General features: G+C 39.2%; 3 protein-coding genes across 3 annotated transcripts; 2 read left to right on the top strand and 1 right to left on the bottom strand.

The window, feature by feature from the left end:
* The first annotated feature begins 921 nt into the window (after positions 1-921).
* On the top strand, positions 922-2,982 carry LOC141594355 (uncharacterized). The gene is made up of 4 exons (XM_074414429.1): positions 922-1,165; positions 1,261-1,629; positions 1,817-1,884; positions 1,986-2,982. Exons 1-4 carry the CDS (start codon positions 1,108-1,110, stop codon positions 2,964-2,966), a joined length of 1,476 nt encoding a protein of 491 aa, XP_074270530.1. The 5' UTR covers positions 922-1,107; the 3' UTR covers positions 2,967-2,982.
* A 905-nt stretch (positions 2,983-3,887) lies between these two features.
* On the bottom strand, positions 3,888-7,953 carry LOC141594356 (ribosomal RNA small subunit methyltransferase, chloroplastic-like). The gene is made up of 10 exons (XM_074414430.1): positions 7,655-7,953; positions 7,349-7,498; positions 6,983-7,039; positions 6,736-6,834; positions 6,263-6,358; positions 5,765-5,849; positions 5,086-5,138; positions 4,698-4,781; positions 4,313-4,423; positions 3,888-4,219 (listed from the first exon to the last, which is right to left on the bottom strand). Exons 1-10 carry the CDS (start codon positions 7,868-7,870, stop codon positions 4,154-4,156), a joined length of 1,017 nt encoding a protein of 338 aa, XP_074270531.1. The 5' UTR covers positions 7,871-7,953; the 3' UTR covers positions 3,888-4,153.
* Positions 7,954-17,894: 9,941 nt separating this feature from the next.
* Positions 17,895-19,040, top strand: LOC141595172 (uncharacterized). Its single transcript, XM_074415142.1, has one exon. The coding sequence runs from the start codon at positions 17,895-17,897 to the stop codon at positions 19,038-19,040; it is 1,146 nt and encodes a 381-aa protein (XP_074271243.1).
* Positions 19,041-19,731: the final 691 nt, after the last annotated feature.

Consider the following 19,731-nt stretch of genomic DNA (forward strand, 5'->3'; position numbering starts at 1 on the left):
TCATGCATTTGAAATTTTGGATAAAAAAATCCGTTCAAGATGATGCTCACGAGTTACGTCATATAATTTGCTCCGCATAGTCAATTAATTATAATAATTTAAGGGAGAAAATGATTTATTAACTGGATGATGGAGGGAGATGGAGAGGAATGGAAAAATATGGAAGTAGTCAGAGAGAAGGGGAATTGGATTGAAAATTGGATTATCCATTTATCCCCTCCCATTTGTCTTGGCCCGTCACCTAACCTGTCGTGTCGGACCCTGGTTGGCCCGCACTGTTCCCCAGACTCGTGTCGTCCGTCGGGCCTTGGCCCGAAATGCCAACTCTAGTTCATTCCGGCCATCATCAAGTCAGATCATCATTGGATGACAAGTCGTGTCGGGTTAGTATCGGGTCAAGTTTTGGGTTATTTCATATTAAAACAATGTATAAGTGTATCAATTTTAGTTTTATGGGAAAAGCATTAAGATAAATGTAAATTTGGTCCTATTTGCACCATTATCTAGTTAATTAGTGATCGGGATTATCCATTGTGTTGAGTCAATATTGAGTCACGGATCATTTAAAGTCGAATTCAGCTTTGAAAAAATAAGACCGCTATTGTTAATTTGTTATCACTTATCAGTATAACCTCGGTTCATTTTCAATTCACCAAATTTTCGGATTCTTTTCGTGTTGGGTCAAATTTTAAGAGCTCTAAAAATAGGTTATCTAAGCAATGCCAATTAATAGGGTTATCATCAAATATGATTTATAAATGGTTGTGTAACTTAAAAACAAAATTGACCCGTACTCTGACTCGACTTCTGACCCGTATCACCCACACCTGAACCAAACCCGTCTCGTTTGCTAGGTCTACTTATTAGTAACTAAGCCATCTCAAACAAAAACAAAAAAACTGACATATCTGATGTGCCAGTTTGTTATCTTTTGTACTGCAGTATAATTTCTTTCCTGTATTGCTTAAATATGATCGCATCCTCTTAATTATTTTTCGCGTTGCATCCTTAGTTGTGACTGCTTCAACCGGAGAATTTGCACTGCAAATTCTACTGAAGAAACAGCATGGTATCTCCTTGGTGGTGGCAGACCTAAATTTGCCAGATATGTCCTGTCTCGAGTTTCTGATGAAAGTCGAAACAGAAACGAGGTTGCCAGTCGTAAGTAAGTACAATCTCTCTTTTGATTATGTTTCCCAAGTCCCATTCTCTCCTGTTGTCAATATATTTTGAACTGATACCTTTTTTTACTCTATGCAGTGATGTCAGATGCTTTTAACGAGCATCTCGTCATGCACGGTCTGTCCATTGGAGCATTGATGTTTCTACTGAAGCCATTGTGTGATAATGACATAAATCAGATGTGGCAATTCCCTATTGTCAAACAAAGGGAGGTCCTGCTTGAATCTCGCCAACCCCTAATAGGATCCCGTCAACTTCCTCCTGTAATTCCGAATAATAATCCAACAATTCTCGAGAGCAGTAATGGGTCCCAAAGGAACGGAAAAAGGAAGATCGACGATATGCAGAGAGGTCATTGCTGGTCTGTGGGACAGACCTCAGCATCCAATTGGGCACAGGATCTACGCCGAGGATTTTTAAATATTGCTCAGCATTCGGGCGTTCCCAGTAAGCACAAAAACTTCGACGTGTTACATGTGAGACTAACCCATTAATCATATAACTAAATAAGGAAAATGTAAGTATTTGGGTTGATCTCACATGTGAGTGCGTCTCATGCAAGCCTCACTATCTATTAAGAACTATGCATGTGTTTTCACTTACATTGTTGTCTTTCCATGCTCTCTTGATTCAGATGCCTCTCCTTCAGCGGTAGCTCAGTTTATTAACGTCCCTGGTGTCGCTTCAGCGAATAGTTTGCAGGTTTGTCTCCTTTTATTTCTAAAATTCTGTGGAAAAAGCTGAACTTTTCTCAGATGATACATAAACACCACAAATTGACATTATTTTTTTAAATATCGCAGCGAATTCAGATGTACTTCAGCACACAGCATCAACTGCAGACCCGAATGGTTCCTCCTTTTGCAGCATCTGCAATTCCTCCAAACCCGAATTTTATGATGGCCCATCATATGGGCCAGGCACCCAACAACCATCATGGCCAGGCACCCAATGGTAATTATGTACAGGCACCCAACGGCAATTATAGCAATTATGTACAGGCAGCCAACGGCAATTATGTACAGGCACCCAACGGCAATTATGGCCAGGCATCCAACGGCAATTATGGCAATTATGTACAGGCACCCAACGGCAATTATGGTAATTATGTACAGGCACCCAACGGCAATTATGGTCAGGCACCCAACAACAATCATGGCCAGGTACCCAATGGCAATTATGTACAGGCACCCAACGGCAATTACGGCAATTATGTACAGGCAGCCAACAACAATTATGTACAGGCATCCAACGGCAATTATGGCAATTATGTACAGGCACCCAACGGCAATTATGGCCAGGCACCCAACAACAATCATGGCCAGGCTCTCAACGGCAATTATGTCCAGGCACCCAACCACAATTATGTCCAAGCACCCAACAATAATCATGTAACCATACATAGAACAGAAAGAGAATCAGCTTTAACAACGTTTATGCGGAATCCCTACAGTAGGGAGCAACTGAAGAACATAGTCAGGGGATCCCTATCTAGATGGGCGGTTCAGTATGGAACTCGTTCGAGTGATTCACTACCACCACTGGCATCAACAACTGTTTTCCAAGGACCGACAGTTGTGCAAATGTCAGTGCCGATTGCCCTGGCAAATGAACTTGAGAGATTTATATATGCTCATCTGAATGCTACATATGCACAGCCAAGGGGGTTCATGGTACCATTACCACAGCGTATGGGAGGTAACGGGGAGCTGGTGCCCAGTTTCCTAGGTGTACTCGATCCTCAAGCTGTGCTTAATGCTATCACCGAGCTTCTTAATCATTGACGACCTTGAGCTTTACTTTTGGCAAATTTTGTATTTCTGTTTTAAGATTGTTGAACTAAGTTTAATTACTGCTATATGTTGTTTGTGTTAAGTTTATGTGGCTATGGCTTTTCTATGATGTGTTTTTACTTGAATGATTATTTAGATTTAAAAACGGCAGTAAAAACTGGAGTACCGGGCTTGCTTCTACCGGTATGCTTTCTAGGTCTCGACTTCAAATTTGTGAGGTCGATCGACTTCTAAAGTGAGGAGGAGCAGGCTTGTGGTCGGAGGCTTGGTAAAAACATGGATGATAGGTAATAATCATTCTCCGACTTGAAAGAATCTTCAACTGATCAAAGAGAGGAATGAAGGCCTAGTTTCAATTTTTATTTTGTTAAGACAATAGGAAAATCCCGGGGAGATTATACGCAGCATTAATTCAGGGAGCGGCGGATAAATCACGGGGAAATCCAACGAAAGAACTGAACAATATCAAGAACATCAGCAATGATGGGCTTCAATAGGTGACTTCTTGAAACGATCCCAAAAATCTGCGAGATGACTTCTTGTATGGACTTGGCCAACTGGATGACTTCACGGATAACCAAGATCTTGAGTCTGTTCAGATGATTGCACCCGGGATTTTGGTTTCATACCCAACAAATCGATAAAATACATTCCATGGAAACCATCTAACCAAGGGAAATACAAGGATCATGTTTCCATGAGGCATATAATAGAGCCTCTTTTAACAAAGGTCCAAGCCAGTGGTATCTCCAACAGGTTGCCATAAGATTGCGTCTGCTTTGCCAAAATAAAATTCCCCTCATGTCGTAATTTTCACCCATGCTAGCTAGCGACCATTACTCGGTCGCAGTTTTTGATATAGCGGCTGATTATAAAACGGTCGCAGATTTTCATTCATGTGGATTACATTGAAAATGGAACATAGCATATATTTATGAGTCTAATTTATGAACTATGTAATACAACTCACTTAATTGCAGTTTTGTTTTTTTACAGTATAAATACATCTGAATTGGACATACATCGACATAATACAGTTACCTGGTACAGAACCGACACTTGTTACAGGTTTGCACTCCCATATTGTAATCCTGCTGCTATAGCTTAAGTAAACCACCAGACTATCTGATTCTGGTTGTATATGGAGCCATAAGTGAGCGATATAACGCCAAGAAGTGTCAGCCATCTACAACGGAGTTATGTAGTTTTACAAAATCGTCCAGTGTTAATTCCTCGGGCCTTGCCTGATCAAACATGGTAAAAGAGAGAAAATGAGTTACGAGTATATCAGTAGGGACGAAAGAGAGTCGGGTAAGTTCTCGTGTTTTGCTACTTACTGTGGCTGGAAGACCGACAGCTGTTAATGCCTCTTCGATTTCTGATGATGTACAAATATGTTGAAGTGTATTCCTCAACATTTTGCGCTTTCCGTTGAATGCAGAATTAACCTTTGGCATACCAACAACAACTACATTAGACTGAGAACACGATGAGGAGAACTTGTGATATGGATGCATACAGCCACGAACATTTCCTGCCTTGGCAATATAAGAGACTAAGAGTGTCCAAATATATGCAACCTTACCCCAGTGTTAAAAAACACTAACTGTTTCCAGTTGACTCATAATATACTGCATAGATTAAAGTGATTGGAAAGAGTGTTTAACAAAATTCAAGTTTAATACTAATACAGTGTAAGGTGCGAGGAAAAAGAGGGATAACCAGTGCAAAGAAACTTTTGGATGATGAAACGGGGGGATAGTTGGAAGGTTGCTTCAATTTAAAGGTAACAACGGCACCATCAACCTGCAAAACAATCATAATTTCAGTGTGGACGAGGGAAATATTCTTATATCAAGTCAGGCTTTTTTCTGCACAGAGAGATGACAAACTCCACATAACGCCAAAGAAAGTAAGCACAGTTTCTCAAAATGAACAGTCGCTGGTTATTCATTTGAACAGGGTCATCTGGATGCATTAATTGCAGTTTTAAAACACTTAAATGAATGAAAAATCACTGGGAGACGTGCACCCTCCTCCTTGAGACGTAGTAGTAGAAATATCTCTGCAATAAAGCAGCCATCTAAGTGAAGGAAAAATAATTACTTACATTGGGTTGAGGGAAAAAATTCGTGCGTGGAACTTTGAAGTTGTATTCTGGATCTGTAATGTGAAATTATGAAAGTAAAATATATTGGATGGCAATCTGGCATTATGCTACTCATGGGACCTTGTACACAGCAATAAGATTTTACGGCTTATTGCCTTATTTTCATGCATGACCAACCCTTAGTTTAAAAAAGCGTGCCCTGGATAAGACGCTTGCCAAGACGCCTCGGTGCATCTAGGTGCTCCTTTTAGACAAGGCTCACCTAACAAGCCTAACTAGTACGCACTTTCCATATCTTTTAGACAAGGCTCACCATTTCTTTTCCCCGTTATTCCCAGCCTTTACTTCTTGACATGTTAGCCAACTTGAAAACTCCTAAAAAGGGTATTATTGCCTAAAATTTTATTTGGAAAATAGAAATTTTCTATAAAACATAGGGCGCCTCGCTTCCATAAGGCGCGCGCCTTCGCTTTGCGCTTTGCACGTCAGCGCCTCGGCGCGCTTTGCGCATTTTCAAAATAAAAACCAACCCAAATTGAAATGTATATTTCATCAAGACTGAGTTTTAAATGGTGGAAGCACCTCCTTTGTTGATTTTACACAGAATTAAACCCAATTCATCTGTCAGGTTCTATATTATAGGCAGATAATCATTCAGATGAAGATTTAACTTATTTACCTGAATAGAATTTTACAAATACACTTATAGGTCTGTACTCGGACGACCGTGTAGACGATTCAACCAATCGCAGGGCCGCCTCATCCTGAAAGGACAAGAGAAAACCAAAGTTGCAATTGATCAATATATCAATGTATAGACAATGAATTAGCCACAAGTGGCTTTTAGGATAAATAAAGCATAAAAAGATAGAACCAAAAAAAAAAAAAGCAAACGAAAAAAAAAGGTGAAAACAAAGATTTTGAACTAGAGATCTCATAAGGACACTGAAGTGGAAATCTAACTCACTAAAGTCAGAAATCCTCACTAATCTAAAATTAATAAATGACCATTCATATTTTTTCAGTAAGTATGACAGGTATAAAGCATACACACCTATACTAAAGGGTCATAGGACTTAGCTACTTGAAGGACGCAAATGGAAAGACCACTCTGGCACTTGGTTCATTGAGCAGTACAACCTAAGTGAACAGAAGGAAGAGAAAAGGAACACCATACCTGAAGTAAAAGCACTACTTCGGAAAATATGTCGCCCATAGGAAGAAGTTGCTTCACCACATCTTTGCTAATGTTGAAAGGTATATTCGCCACTACCTGGAAGAAGAAACATTAGTAGGGAACTGCGTTTAAGGAGTAAGAAGCCTTGTCCAGCGTCACAATTTGACGACTATGAAGCAATTATAACTAATCAATGAAAGAAGACACTCCTATTTCACAACACTAAATAAAACAGTGTGAACACTGCCTACAAAGGAAGACGCCACCTGCACCAAGGGGAGGATCCATATGGAAGAACATAGAGTCACGACACTTCTAAACAAATTATTATGTGCATTTTGTACAATTTTGGTATAAAAAAACACTTCTTAAATCTGCAACTTTTATATAGAAGGTTTTCATGCTTACACAGTCATCAAAACAGACACGAATTCAGGAAAACAAGATCATCTTAGGTTCAATAGAGAGCTTACTTTTGCATGCCTCGTCTCTGCAACTGCCAAATTTTTACTTTCCAACAGAGACAGCATATGGGACCGAATATGACATTTGGTAAAGTCCTCTTGTATAACCTGTATCAACCATAAAATTCCAAAACCAAGTTATGCAAAAGCTACAATAGTCAAATCTACTGCATTCGTAGATATTCATGTAAACACCTGGGAGTGGTGATACGTACAATTGTACAAACACATGAAATCTCATACAACTATGATTTACCGTCAGGCGATTTGTTGCAGCAAATCGTTCATTGACAAGGGTAGCCATGTACTGATCCTGAATCAAATTTCAAAACAAAAAAGGTAGGCATTAAAAATTTATGGAAACAAAGTAATACTTGCAAGTTGCAAATTAACCTAACTAGTAGCAAAGGGTAGCACTCACTACCCCAAACTTCCAAAAAAAATGGTTAAGATCACCGATTTTTGCTACCAAAAAGTTCTTAACTATGGGACCTTAACGTAAGTGTAAACAACTTCATAAAAATTCGCTACCAATATTTTATTTCTAAGTTCACCCCTGATCCTAAGCGAATTATATCGTAAGTATTTACTCAAATTTAACAAAAAAAAAAAAAGATTGAACCTTTTCTATGGCCAGAACAGTTGCACCAGCATCAATGAGCACATTTGTCAAGGACCCAGTACCAGGACCAATCTCAAGCACAAAATCCCCATCTTTTACATTCGCAACCGCAACAAGCTCCTCATTAATCGCAGAATTCAACATATAATGCTACAAACAACAACACAAAACACACAATACCCATCAAATGTTCGACGAAATGCCTCAATGAACAAAACCTCAGAATCAGCACCATTTTGAAAACAAATTGATACCCAATACCACAAATTTCACAATAAAAAAAAGGGTAGAAAGAACAATTTATACCTGGCCAAGAGATTTTCTGGGAAATCGGTTTTTGGAATTGAGAGCTTTGAGGGTGGAATGGTAATCATCTGAGTTAACAGAGCATAGTATAAATAATGGTTTTCTTTGATTTGGGAATTTGGTTAATTTTGGTGAAATTGAAGGTTTATGTTCAAGTTTTGAGGTTGAAGATAACGGTATTTGATTTGGCGGGAAGGATGGTAGTAGTGACACCATCGTTTCTGTTGAGGTGAGAAAGTATGATTGGGTTTAGTCAAATGGCTAGACTGAACATTGGACTAATAGTCTAGCCGCCGGGTAAGTTTCTTGTGACACCGTTTTATGCTATCACATTCACGTTGGTTTATTGTGAAACGCTCAAGTTATCTTTGTCTCAGTTAATTATTAATTTTTATTTTATTTTTTGTGTTTCAGTCAATAATTTACGTTTCTATTTTGGGCATGTTTTACTCTATATTTTAACTTTTAATAATACTAGTTTTATACCCGTGCGAAAATTGCAGGGGATTAGATGTAATTAATAACTTGACGAAATGTTTAAATATTGAAAATTAAAATTGCACATAATTATAAAATTTGAGATATATTAAGTTGTTAAAACTTTTATAAACGGAAATGAAAATACAAAGATATTGAGAGAAATGTACAATTAGGATGAAATAAGCATCAATTTGATTTGTAGAAATTAAAGTTTAATCAATGTATTTGTAAAAATTAATGTAGAAACTACTCATATTAATAGCTTAAACCATAAATTTAAGTGAGCGGGCTACCTAATCTATAAAAGTATATTAAAAGGGTAACCTTAAAAGGCCACGTAGACAAAGCCACATAGGCGAAGAAAAAGCCACGCGTGCATTACGAATGCCACATCTATAAATCTATATAATCTATACTATATAGTTAAAAGGCAACTTAATACATTTAATTTTTTGCCATGTAGGTTTATCATAATTAAATTCTATTAATTTATATTGTTAATATTAAGGCTACTTTAATAAATTTATTAAAATTCATTATAAGGTTTAGTAATATTTATTTTTGTGTGGAAACCATAAGATCATGATTTAAATTATAAAAATAAATTGAATTTAGTATCATCATTTAAATCATTCAATTTGTTCATCTAACTCCTCCTTAACCATAAATATAGTCGCTAAAAGGTCTTATATAGTAAATAAAAAATCTAATAATTTGGATTATAAAGCTACTAATATCTACAAATTTATAAATATAATTAAAAGGAAAGCCAAAAATTCTATCATCATCAATATGTCATATTTTAACTATATAGTTAAAAGGCAACTTAATACATTTAATTTTTTGACATGTAGGATTATCATAATTAAATTCTATTAATTTATATTGTTAATATTAAGGCTACTTTAATAAATTTATTAAAACTCATTATAAGGTTTAGTAATATTTATTTTTGTGTGGAAACCATAAGATCATGATTTAAATTATAAAAATAAATTAAGAATTTACTCTCATCATTTAAATCATCCAATTTGTTCCTCTAACTCCTCCTTAACCATAAAGATAGTAGCTAAAAGGTCTGATATGTAGTAAATAAAAAATCTAATAATTTGGATTATAAAGCTACTAATATCTACAAATTTATAAATATAATTAAAAGGAGAACCAAAATATCTATCATCATCAATATGTCATATTTTAATTACTTATACAAGATAACAATGATGATGATGATGATAATAATAATAATAATAATAATAATAATAATAATAATAATAATAATAATAATAATAATAATAATAATAATAATAATAATAATAATAATAATAATAATAATAATAATAATAATAATAATAATAATAATAATAATAATAATAATAATAAACCGTTTAGAGAAAAGAACTTTCTCTCTCTAAAACAGATTCTCTGGAAATCCCCGCCATTTTTACGCTTTCGAGCTCCTGAAGCTTTCTCCATGGCTCGCGGTCGAGGTCGACCACCTAAAGGGAGACCTCCAATGGATTCTCCATCTCTTTCCGCACTCAAGGTACTTCTTTGCCCCCAATTCTTCTACTTCTGACTACTTTAGTGATGATTTGATTTCTTCACCACGTCAACCCGTGATCTTGAATGATTATCTTGTTGATGCTATTCGATCAAATCCTAAGCGTAGTTCTCCCCGCGACTTCCATTGTTGTTCCCTCTAATTTGGATAATTCAAATACTAATTGTGAAAACCCTACCGCCATTGATGTCCCCTGTTTCAAAATCACAGTGATATCCACGACGATCAGAATCGCTTCGGAGAAGTCTCCAAACCCCGTGTTGGAGAATTTTTCTCATTACAGAGGGCCCTGTTGCTCAAGAGACTTCATCTGCTACTCCAGAGATTCCTATCCCAGAATCAGTAGGGCAACCTAAGGCTAAACCCACTTGGTCTGAAATTGCAAAACCCAAAAACCCGATTGGAATGAGTTTATTCATGCACTATGAGAGTAAACATGCCTCCGAAATTGATGTGGGTCTTGATGACATTGTTTGATGAATCAAGTTTTGGCAATTTACCTTAATGGGTCATTTGATTGAATCTAGGCCTACTCTTACCCATTTTACGATTTTGTCTCTAAACATTGGGCATCTATAGCTTCACCAAAGGTTCAATACTACAAAAAAGGATGGTTCGTTTGATTCTCATCCGAGGTTGAAATGAACACGGTTCTGCAGAAGGGTCCTTGGAAAATTGGATCATCTTCCTTAATTCTGAAGCATTGGTCTCCCTCCTTCTCCTTTGAGATGGAAAGGGTTTCATGGGTTCCTGTCTGGGTCTTGTTTCATGATTTGGATCCCTATCTTTGGTCTAGTACTGTGCTGAGCAAGATGGCTAGCAAGATAGGCAAGCCTTTGTTTGCTGATGTCCCTACCACCTGTAAAGCAAAGCTTTCTTTTGCTAGGGTTTTGATTGAGGTTGATATCTCTTCCTCCCTACCAGTGGAAATTTCTCTGAACACCCCATTTGGTCCTTCCACCCAGAGGGTAGAATATGAATGGCTCCCTTTCTATTGCTCTGACTGTGGGAAAATGGGGCACAAATCCAATTCCTGCAAGAAACACAGGAAGAAGTCTACTGGAAAATCTTCCACTTCTGATTTGCTAGGTGATACCTCAGGTTCACAGAAGTAAGTTTCTCCTCCCCTGAGCCAGGGTCCATCTATCCCCTTGGTTTCTGGGACTAGTTCTTCTTCTCTGAATACTGTAATGCACTCAGGAAGTACTCAGAAGGTGAGTATGAACCCTCAAATAGCCTTGAAGAGAGGGAGTTCATCTCCAGCTATTTCAGTGACTAACTCTTTTACTCCTTTAGCTCCTGTGGATGAGCCTGAGCCTCTTCCCATTCTTCCTTCTGCGGAAGAGCTTGTTCAGTATGTTCAGGAACCCACATCTGTTTCGGTTCCTGGCACCCTTATTCCTTGTTTGCTAGGTGATACCTCAGGTTCACAGAAGTTGCATTCTGATTCAGTCAGTCTGGTGCACAGCTCAGAATGCTTGATGCTAGGCTCTTCTCACCAGACCTCTGAATCTGAATCTCCTTCTTTGAATGCTGAAATGCACTCAGTATGCAACAAGAAGGATGAAGTTGATCAGCCTCAAATAGCCATGAAGAGAGGGGATCTAACTAAGTCTTATTCTTTGGATAATAGTTCTGATTTGCATAGTCATAGCTCTACTACTCCATGTCTGGAGGAGGATGCCTCTGATGACACCCAGATGGTTCTCAAAATGGGTTTGACTCCTATAGATACTGGAAGATTGCCCTCCCATACTTTGTTGGTTGAGAGCATAGGGGATACTCATCCTTTTGATACTGGTGGTCAATGAAAGTCTCTTCTTGGAATATTAGAGGGTGTAATGACCCTTTGAAGTTGCAGGAAATTAAGGACTTCCTATGGGTTAATAAATTGGATATTTTGGGTGTTTTGGAAACAAAAATTAAACAGAGGAACTATGGTAGGATTATTTCTTCCTACTTCAGTAATTTGGGATCTTGTTGCAATCTTGAACCCCGCTCTAATGGTAGAATCCTGTTGCTTTGGAATGTTTCTACTGTGGTTGTTACTCCTATTCAAGTTCATCCCCAGTTTATGCATTGTGAGGTCTTCCATAATGCTACTTGCCAGGTCTTTCATATCACTTTTGTTTATGCTAGTAATGATGCGAGGGAAAGAGATGGTCTCTGGACACATCTTTTACATATAAAACCTCTGGTTGATAAATGGTTAATTTTGGGAGATTTCAATGTTATTAGGGATATCTCTGAAAAGATTGGTGGCACTCTCCCTGATTTAGCTGATATTATGGACTTTAACTCCTGTCTCTATCAATGTGAGGTGGAGGATCTTAACAGTTCAGGATGTGACTTTTCTTGTAATAATAAGCAGCATCCTGAATCTAGGGTCTGGACTAAGCTTGATCGAGCTATGGTTAATGTCCAGTGGCTTACTCATTTCCCTGCTACTTCTTCTAATTTTCCTGAACCTGGTGTTTCTGATCACTCTCCAGTGGTGGTCACTATTTTTGAGGACCGTTGCAGAAAATCAAGGTTTAGCTTCTTAAACTGCTGGCTTGATCATTCTGATTATGATAACATTGTTCATGAAGCTTGGAATGTTCCTGTTTCTGGCTCTTCCACTTATAAGTTGTTTGCTAAGCTGAAAAATGTCAGGAAAAGCTTAAGACTAATGCATAAAGAGCATTTTACTAGCATCTCTATTAAGGTTCAGGGATTGAAGCAAGAACTGAAAGACTGTCAAATGGCTATGCAAGCTGATAATTTTTCTCCTGACCTAATTTCCAAAGAAAAAGAGCTCCTGTCTCTTTACTGCAAATTTAAGCATATTGAGAAAAACATCGCTCAGCAACAAGCTAAGGTTCATAATATCATTCATGATGACTGTTCTTCAAAATTCTTCTATGCAAAAATTCAAGAAAGAAAACAACAAAGAAATTATAGGTCGATTAAGGATAGACATGGCAATCGATAAAATTGGCCGGATAATGTTGTCACTGGCTTTGTGGACTACTATCAAAGTCTTCTTGATGCTAGCTCTCCTGTCTCTCCCTTGGATACTGATTTCATTCAGCTGAGCCCTACTGTTTCTAGAGAAGCGGCTGATATTTTGATTCTTCCTATTACTAATGAAGAAATTAAAACTGCTCTTTTTACTATTGGTTCGGACAAAGTCCTGGGCCGATGTGTTTTCCTCCCTTCTTTAAACACAATTGGCCTCTTATTGGGGAGACTTTTTGCAAAGTCGTTCATTCCTTCTTCTCTACTGGTAGAATGAGTAAGCAAGCAAATTCTACCTTGCTTGCCCTTATTCCTAAAAAGAAGGTTAGCTCTCATCATCATGGATTTTCGCCCAATTTCTTGTTTGTACTACTTTTTACAAGACAGTCTCAAAATTATTTCCACTCGGACTCAAGACTCCTCCCTCTTTTAGTTGGCCCCAACAGGCAAATTTTGTGAAAGGGAGAAGCATTCATGAAAACATTATGTTGTCCCAATCTTTAGTTAAAGGATATGGCCGTAAATATCTCACTCCTAGGTGCTTGATTAAGGTGGATATTAGAAAAGCCTTTGATTCTCTCCAGTGGTCTTTTATAGAGAATATGCTAACAGCTCTGAAATTCCCTCCTCAATTTATCAGTTGGATAATGGGATGCCTTACTAGCTCCTGGATCTCTATTAAGCTAAATGGTTCAGTCCATGGTTTCTTCCAAGGGAAAAGTGGAGTCAGGCAAGGTGACCCTCTCTCCCCTTATATTTTTGTCCTAAGCATGGAGATTCTTTCTAGATACCTGAGATGCCTCAACTCTCATCCTCAAGTGTCTCTTCATCCAAAGTGTTCTAAAATGAAGCTCACTCACCTAATCTTTGCTGATGACCTCATGGTCTTTATTAGAGGGGATGTGCCATCTGTGCAGGCTGTTTCTCAAACCCTTAATCTCTTTCCCTGCTGGTCTGGGCTTCAAGCTAATGTGGATAAAACTGAAATTTACTTTGGCGGAGTTTCCCCTAGCATAAAGTCCCAGATTCTGCTCACCTCTAGGTTCTCTGAGGGATCCTTCCCATTCAAGTATCTTGGGTTGCCTTTAAACACAGCTCGCACTACTGTGGATATGTATGGTATCCTTGTGAACAAAATTCAGGCCTCCATTCAACATTGGTCTTCCAAATTACTCTCTTATGCTGGTAGACTTCAGCTTCTCAATAGTGTAGTCTTTGGCATTGAGAACTTCTGGTGTGCCAGTGTCTTGCTCCCCAAAAGTGTGATTAAAACAATCAACAAGTTATGCAAGAATTTCTTCTGGAATATCAAAGCCACTGACAAAAAGATGATTGCCAAGAGCTGGTCCAGTATTTGTGCTCCATCTAATGAAGGTGGTTTTGGGGTCAAAGAGCGACTCTCCTGGAACAAAGCACTTATATCTAAATGGTTGTGGCTGCTAGATAGGACTCCTCAGGGACTTTGGAGCATTTGGCACTCTGTCTATCATCTCTCCCATTGTTCTATCTGGGATGTTGCTGTTCAGGACAGGTACAGTGAAAGCTTCAGGAGTATAATTAGTGTCAAAAATGACTTGTTGTCAGCCACAGGTTCTCCTGCTGCTGCAAAAGCTTTACTCCATAGTTGGTGCTCTGGTGAAAAATTCCATGTTGCTGCAGCTTATACCTGGTTTTGGCCTTGTCACCCTACTGTCTCTTGGTCCAAGGGTCTGTTTCACAGGGTGGTGGTTCCTAGACATAGCATTATATCTTCTCTGGCTTGTCAACAAAAACTAGCAACAGTGGACAACCTAATCCTAAAGGGACTTATCACTCCTAATAGATGTGTCCTTTGCAAGCAAGCTAGTGAAACTCATGACCATTTGTTCTTTGCTTGCCCATTCTCTCAGCAGTTTTGGCAGGAGCTCATGGTTTGGACTCGCATCTCCAACAGGAGTAACCATTATCACAGGGAGTTGGACTGATGTTTGCACAGGCAGTCCAGACGACATTGGAAACACGCATGGTTTTTAAGCTGTCTTACCTGTGCTATCTACACTATCTGGAAAGAGCGTAATTGCAGGATTTTTAGCACCCAAGAGCACACTGTGCAACAGATGCTCAATCAGGCCAAATTTATAATTTCTGTGTCCTTGCTATATAGGTCTTCTCCACGATGTTCTTCTCGTTTTATTGCTACCTTACATTCTTGATAGCCTTTCTTTTTAAGGCTATAGGGGCTATTCTTTTGTAAGATTTTATCCTTTTCTTTTTCCCCAACTTGAGGATGAATAAAAGGATTATACCTTCTTGCAAAAAAAAAAAAAAAAAAATAATAATAATAATAATAAACAACTTTTGGGAACAAGTACAACCATCACTCCGCTTTCTGCTGATCTTTTTCAGGCTAATCAGCTCACCCCTGACTCTGCTTCTTCTTTGATTGGACATGTTACTAATGCTGAAATTTTTGAAGCTTTAAAATCTATTGATAGGAATAAGAGTCCTGGTGTGGATGGCTATACCTCTGGTTTCTTTCTTGATGCTTGGAGTATTGTTGAGCCGACTTTCTCAAGTCGTTCAGAATTTTTGTCAATGGAAATTTACCTAAAGTCACTACTCGCTACTCTCCTGGTCCTTATCCCTAAGAAGGCTGTCCCCAATTCTGTTACTGATTTTCGTCCCATAGCCTGCTGCACTACTTTTTACAAGGTAGTTAGTAAGGTTTTAGCTAATAGGCTTGTTGGGGTAATGGAAGATATTATTGGTCCTGAGCAAGCAGCTTTTGTCAAACACAGAGATTTATTTGAAAACTCTATGCTTGCCCATGAGCTATCTTTTAAGTACTCTAGGTCTCTCATTACTCCTAGATGTCTCTTAAAAGTAGACATTCAAAAAGCTTTTGACTCTGTACATTGGGATTTTCTAAAGAACAGTCTTATCTCTTTGGGGTTCCCTGCAAAGTTTGTCCTGTGGTTAATGGCTTGTGTGTCTTCCCCTACTTACTCTATCAGCATTAATGGCTCCACTGAGGGGTATTTCTCTGGAAAAAGGGGGCTGAGGCAGGGAGACCCTTTTTCCCCCTACCTCTTTGTTATATGTATGGAAATTCTTTCCAGATTGCTGAGAAAACTCCCACACCACCCTGGATTCTCCTTTCACCCAAAATGTGTCAAGCTCAATCTTACTCATTTTGTTTTTGCTGATGACCTGCTGGTCTTCACTAGGGGGGGACCTCCCTTCTGTTCTAGCTGTTTCCAACTGTCTCAATCTTTTTGCTGGATACTCAGGTCTTCAAGCCAACCCTATGAAAACTTGTCTCTATTTTGGGGGGGGTGGCTCAGGATTTAAAGCAGCTCATCCTTACTACAACAAGATTCTCTGAGGGAGAGTTTCCTTTTAGATACTTGGGCCTTCCTTTGCACACATCTAGATTGACAAACTCTATGCATTGTCCTTTGTTGGAAAAGATTCGAGCAAAAATTCTTCACTGGGCAAATCAGTCTCTTAGCTATGCTGGTAAGACCCAGTTGATCACCTCAGTTATCTTTGGCCTGCAAAATTTCTGGGGTGCTAGTATTCTTCTTCCAAAAGGAGTTATTAAAAGCATCAACAAGTTATGTAAGGATTTTCTTTGGGGGATTGACACTGGCCAGAGAAGGCATGTTTTCAAGAGTTGGAAATCCTTGTGCATGCCAAAGCAAGAAGGAGGCATGGGCATTATGGACATTAGTTCTTGGAATATGTCTCAAATGGTTTCCTGGATCTGGAAGCTAGTTTATAGGCCTCGCAGCTTATGGGCTAGATGGACTCAGCATTATATTTTGAAAGCTTCTGATATTTGGCAAGCAAAGGCTAGTCCTAGTTTCTCTTGGTACTGGCATAATGTGTTGGCTGCTAGAAATCATCTCCTTAATGCTGCTGGGTCTCCTTCACATGCTCTTAACTATTTGCAAACCTGCACTCATGGTCAAAAGTTTCAATGCTCTGCATATTATGATCTGATTAGGGACAGAGGAGCTCCTCTTAGCTGCTGGAAACTCCTCCATTCTGCTGTAGCTGTTCCAAAGCACAGGTTCATAAGTCTCCTTGCCATCCAAGACTGCCTTCCCACTGTTGAAAGGTTGGTTAACAGGGGTCTCTATTTGATTAGCCGTTGTTCTCTATGTGAACAGGCCTTAGAAAATGTCTCCCATATTTTCTTTGCTTGCTCTTATTCTCAAGTCGTTTGAAGTCCCTTCTGAGTTGGCTCCCTACTTAATTCATCCCTCTTACTCTTATGGATGCTTTTGCCTGGTTGTCTCAGCATCATTCTTTGGATACACAGCGTCAAAGCAACTGTGCTCTGCTTGCCGCTATATTCTACTTGTGGCAGGAAAGAAATAGGAGGATATTTGTAGGTCTTCAACGTTCTCCTGAGCTTCTTGGACACCATATTAGATTTGTTGTCTATAGTCACATGTGGGTTTAGCCTGCTGGTTATTTTGTGTTTGGTCTAATCTTTTGGTTTGTCTAGGGAAACCATGTTTGGTTCCCCTTGTAGAAACTGGCCCAGGGTCATGTATTGCTTTATTCTTGGGACAGGGGGCGTGATGTGTGCGTCGACCTGACAGGTTCTTCACCTTTGACTCAGACTGGGTTGACAGATTTTGTGCGGGCCGGGTTGTCGCCGATCTTTGCTTTCAAATGAAAGTGTGCTAAGTATGGGGATTTGTGCGCGATAGCGGGTTATGGTTTCCTTCCTTTCTCCTTCTCTTCACTTGGGAGCTGGGTTCGGATCTTTGTTGCCTTGCTCAAGCGGATCCAGAAATTCTCGGTATCTCAGGATGCTGGGGCTCGGGTGGCCGCTTACATTTTTACTAGACTTAGCTTTGCTATTGCTAAGGGTGTGGGAGCCCAGATTGTCTCTCGGCTCCCCACCAATTTCATGTAAACCTTTATTCTTATTTTAATGAAAGCTGCGCGCATCCCTTTATAATAATAATAACAATAATAACAATAATAACAATAATAATAATAATAATAATAATAATAATAATAATAATAATAATAATAATAATAATAATAATAATAATAATAATAAAACCGTTTAGAGAGAAGAACTTTCTCTCTCTAAAACAGATTCTCTGGAAATCCCCGCCATTTTTACGCTTTCGAGCTCCTGAAGCTTTCTCCATGGCTCGCGGTCGAGGTCGACCACCTAAAGGGAGACCTCCAATGGATTCTCCATCTCTTTCCGCAGCTCAAGGTACTTCTTTTGCCCCCAATTCTTCTACTTCGGACTCGCCTAGTGATGATTTGATTTCTTCACCACGTCAACCCGTGATCTTGAATGATTATCTTGTTGATGCTATTCGATCAAATCCTAAGCGTAGTTCTCCTGCGACTTCCATTGTTGTTCCCTCTAATTTGGATAATTCAGCGCCTAATTGTGAAAACCCTACCGCCATTGATGTCCCTGTTTCTGAAACTGTTGTGATATCCACGACGACTGTAACTGCTTCTGGAGAAGTCTCTGAAACCCCCGTGTTGGAGAATTTTTCTGTTACACAGGAGGGCCCTGTTGCTCAAGAGACTTCATCTGCTACTCCAGAGATTCCTATCCCAGAATCAGTAGGGCAACCTAAGGCTAAACCCACTTGGTCTGAAATTGCAAAACCCAAAAACCCGATTGGAATGAGTTTATTCATGCACTATGAGAGTAAACATGCCTCTGAAATTGATGTGGGTCTTGATGACATTGCTGATGAACTGAAGTTTTGGCAATTTACCTTAATGGGTCATTTGATTGAATCTAGGCCTACTCTTACCCAGTTTTCTGATTTTGTCTCTAAACATTGGGCATCTATAGCTTCACCAGTGGTTCAATACTACAAAAAAGGATGGTTCAGTTTCAGATTCTCATCTGAGGTTGAAATGAACACGGTTCTGCAGAAGGGTCCTTGGAAAATTGGATCATCTTCCTTAATTCTGAAGCATTGGTCTCCCTCCTTCTCCTTTGAGATGGAAAGGGTTTCATGGGTTCCTGTCTGGGTCTTGTTTCATGATTTGGATCCCTATCTTTGGTCTAGTACTGTGCTGAGCAAGATGGCTAGCAAGATAGGCAAGCCTTTGTTTGCTGATGTCCCTACCACCTGTAAAGCAAAGCTTTCTTTTGCTAGGGTTTTGATTGAGGTTGATATCTCTTCCTCCCTACCAGTGGAAATTTCTCTGAACACCCCATTTGGTCCTTCCACCCAGAGGGTAGAATATGAATGGCTCCCTTTCTATTGCTCCGATCGTGGAAAATGGGGCACAAATCCAATTCCTGCAAGAAACACAGGAAGAAGTCTACTGGAAAATCTTCCACTTCTGATTTGCTAGGTGATACCTCAGGTTCACAGAAGTAAGTTTCTCCTCCCCTGAGCCAGGGTCCATCTATCCCCTTGGTTTCTGGGACTAGTTCTTCTTCTCTGAATACTGTAATGCACTCAGGAAGTACTCAGAAGGTGAGTATGAACCCTCAAATAGCCTTGAAGAGAGGGAGTTCATCTCCAGCTATTTCAGTGACTAACTCTTTTACTCCTTTAGCTCCTGTGGATGAGCCTGAGCCTCTTCCCATTCTTCCTTCTGCGGAAGAGCTTGTTCAGTATGTTCAGGAACCCACATCTGTTTCGGTTCCTGGCACCCTTATTCCTTGTTTGCTAGGTGATACCTCAGGTTCACAGAAGTTGCATTCTGATTCAGTCAGTCTGGTGCACAGCTCAGAATGCTTGATGCTAGGCTCTTCTCACCAGACCTCTGAATCTGAATCTCCTTCTTTGAATGCTGAAATGCACTCAGTATGCAACAAGAAGGATGAAGTTGATCAGCCTCAAATAGCCATGAAGAGAGGGGATCTAACTAAGTCTTATTCTTTGGATAATAGTTCTGATTTGCATAGTCATAGCTCTACTACTCCATGTCTGGAGGAGGATGCCTCTGATGACACCCAGATGGTTCTCAAAATGGGTTTGACTCCTATAGATACTGGAAGATTGCCCTCCCATACTTTGTTGGTTGAGAGCATAGGGGA

The sequence above is a fragment of the Silene latifolia genome, chromosome 8 (assembly GCF_048544455.1).
Source record: "Silene latifolia isolate original U9 population chromosome 8, ASM4854445v1, whole genome shotgun sequence".
Lineage (NCBI taxonomy): Eukaryota > Viridiplantae > Streptophyta > Magnoliopsida > Caryophyllales > Caryophyllaceae > Silene > Silene latifolia.